The 3,057-nt window shown below is 50.8% G+C and overlaps 1 protein-coding gene across 1 annotated transcript in view; it reads left to right on the top strand.

Moving 5' to 3' along the window:
* Nucleotides 1-3,057, top strand: part of TBX19 (T-box 19) — a 21,524-nt gene that overhangs the window by 12,157 nt on the left and 6,310 nt on the right. The window contains exon 3 of the mRNA XM_015586148.1: nucleotides 82-143. Within this exon, the coding sequence (XP_015441634.1) occupies nucleotides 82-143 (62 nt within the window). The remainder of the gene's footprint in view (nucleotides 1-81; nucleotides 144-3,057) is intronic.

The following is a 3,057-nucleotide window of genomic DNA, read 5'->3' as shown; positions in this document are numbered from 1 at the left end:
ATTCGCGGGTGACGCTAAAGGGCGCGGTCCGCGCACGCGTGCTCCGCATCCACTAACACGTCTTCTCTTCGCCAACGTAAGATCACAGCTCTGAAAATCAAGTACAACCCCTTTGCCAAAGCCTTCCTGGATGCCAAGGAAAGGTGAGTAGAGCTGTCGCAGCACGATCTCGTGAACGGTCTTCTGCAAGCGCGAGATCTGTGATTATCCGGAGAGGGACTAGACCGGCCGCACGCGCTTTACCTTCGGTAGAAATGCGTTGCCGGTATTCAGTCTGATCTTTAACCACATCGACAGTTCAGTAAACTCAGAATTATCTGTTCCTCGTCATAGAATTCTGACTGGTGATGTCTTATCAGCTGTTTGACACAGATTCCCGAAGGTGGCCCAGCCACGCTAAAAAAAATAATTAAGCGATTTAGACCTTTAAGAGTTCACTCTGCCGCTCCCCACCCTCACCCCTAATACTTCTGCATAGTATGGTTTCAATAACTTTGTTTTTTTTAAAAAACTACATTTAGCCTGGGAAAGGTGAGTCATTCACATGAGTAATTCATAAAGGTGAAAGAGTCGTATTTTTCAGGTCTGAGCAAGAGACTTCTGGGGTGTGAATGACAGCTCTACTCTGGGCCAGTGACTTCATGTCTCTGTGTCTTTCCTTCCCACTCCAGGAAAAAAAAAAAAAGAATAATGGTACTTATCAAGGACTTCTGACAAGGCCTAGAGTATAAATGTGGTCCCCTCAGAGTGTTCAGACTTTATTGCCTGAGTTGCAAGTCTTTTGTTGATACCCCCTCAAACTGTCTAATCGCTCCTTTTCATCCTAAAGCCTCTGGCTTAGCGGACGGGTGTTCATAATGATGCTGCGAGAATCTGTCCTATCAATATGCGATTTAATCTTAAGGATGTAGAAGTAGCATATATAACTTTTTCAGATGACCCAAGGCCTGAAGATCTGCTAATGTCAGGCGGCAGAACCTAGATTCAGACGAGGGGAGGGTGGCCCACTAAAAAGAATTTAGGACTTGAAGTAAGAGGCCCTGACTTCGAGTGCGAGCTTTGCCGTTTCCTGCGTGGTTGGTCTGGCCTCCGTCAGCTTACGTCTCTGAGAGCCGCTTTTGCGGTCAGCGAAATGGGCATGGGAATGCTTTCCTTGGCGGGTCGTTGGCCGCCCCGGCGTATCAGAGGCGATGCTGCCCCGAGGTCCTCTGCAGATCTTAGCTGCTGTTAGGGTGGCTTGGACGTCGCCATGCTGGGGCAGCGACCACAGATGATTTAGATAAACTAACCGGGAGTAGCTGTAGAGATGGTAAAATGGGGTGGCGTAAAATTGCAATTCAAAGCACAGTCGCGCGGGTCGGTAACGTGCCCCGCAGGGAGGGGAACGGCGGGAAAAACGGCGTTTGACCTTTCAAGAAACGCATCGCTCTCCTAAGAGACTTGGCACTGGGCTCGTGCAGGCGGCTGGACAGCCACGGTGCGTTTCGTTGCTCTTCCAGGAATCACCTAAAGGACGTCCCGGAAGCTGTCCCCGAGGGCCCGCACGTGGCCTGCTCTCACCGTGAGTCGCCCGGACACCGGGTGGGTGGGAGGCGCCTGGGGCTTCCCTGGGAGCCAGTCGCGACCCAGCAGGTTATCGCTTCCACTCAGACGAGTTTATGTCCCCCCCGGGGTGCCCAGAGCGAACCTGCGTCCCTGGGGGCTCCCGCGAATCGTGGGCGGGAGTCGAGAATGGAAGTGATGGGTGGCTTAGGCTGCGGGGTTCGCGTGAGGGAGGCTAGGAGCTGTCAGAGCTGCATTCTGGGCGTGTCCCCTGCCTCTCCTCTGTCCACTCCCGCCTCTCTGTGTTGGGCTCATCTGCTCTGAGCACTCGCTGATTTTCCAGTTGGTTGCCACTGCACGACCTCGACAGCTGTGACAATGAGCCAAGGTCCGAGGCATTGGAGGAGTCCACCCCGGGGTCTGAGACACCCGAGGGTGTGGACCGCTGTCCTGGGGTCTGAGACACCCGAGGGTGTGGACCGCCGTCCCGGGGTCTGAGACACCCGTGGGTGTGGACCGCCGTCCGCTGAGACGCCGTTCCTGGCTCCCCTGTCGCCTGACGCACCCTCCCTTCACTGCAGAGGTGGCAGTGCGGCCACACAGAGAGCCCCAGCTCTCGAAGAGCACGTTTTAAAGTGACGTGGGGCGCAAAGGCTTTGGGGAGGATAGGACCACACGCAGCGTTTTCAGAGTTCCCGCTTTGTGGTCTTCCGGGCGAACTTTCTGAGCTGCGTGCGTTGTACGCGGCCAACCAAGCAGACCGAAGTCTGGTTCTGGGGACCATTTGCACCCCTCTCCCCACTTTAGATACTTTACGTAAGAGGAATCAGGCCGCATTTGCCTTTTTAGGACTCTCTTTGTTCGTGGGGTCTGTTGGAATTTCATATGAATTTTGTATGGCTTCTTTTGAAAAAAAGCATTGCTTTTTTTCTGTTTCTGCCAAAAATGCCAATGGGGTTTTGACAGGGATGGCAATGAATCTGTGGATGACTCTGGGTAATTTTAATAATATTAAGTCTTCCAGTTCATGAATACAGGATGTCCCTTTTTTGTCATTTATCTGTATCATCTTTAATTTCTTTCAGCAGTGTTTTGTGGTTTTTATTGTACAAGTCTTTTGCCTCCGTTGTAGAGTTTATTCCTAAGTATTTCATTCTTTTTGATGCTATTGCAAATGGAGTTGTTTTCCTAATTTACTTTTTGGGTTGTTTATCGTTAGTGTATAGAAATGCAACTGAGTTTTGCATGTCGAATTCGTATCCTGCATCTTTGCCACATTTATTAGTTCTAACGTGTGTGTGTGTGTGTGTGTGTGTGTGTGTGGAATCTTTAGGGTTTTCTCCCTGTAAGATCATGTCATCTGCAAACAGATAATTTTATTTCTTCTTTTCCAACTTAGATGGTCTCGCTCTCTCTTTTTCCTTTTTCTCTGACTGCTCTGGTTAGGACTTCTGGCACGACGAGAGTGGCCTTCCTCGGCACGTTCACGATCTTAGAGGAAAAGCTTTCGGGTTT

Source organism: Pteropus alecto, unplaced genomic scaffold, assembly GCF_000325575.1.
Source record: "Pteropus alecto unplaced genomic scaffold, ASM32557v1 scaffold101, whole genome shotgun sequence".
NCBI classification, from domain to species: Eukaryota; Metazoa; Chordata; class Mammalia; order Chiroptera; family Pteropodidae; genus Pteropus; species Pteropus alecto.
This window is presented reverse-complemented; position numbering and strand designations above follow the sequence as displayed.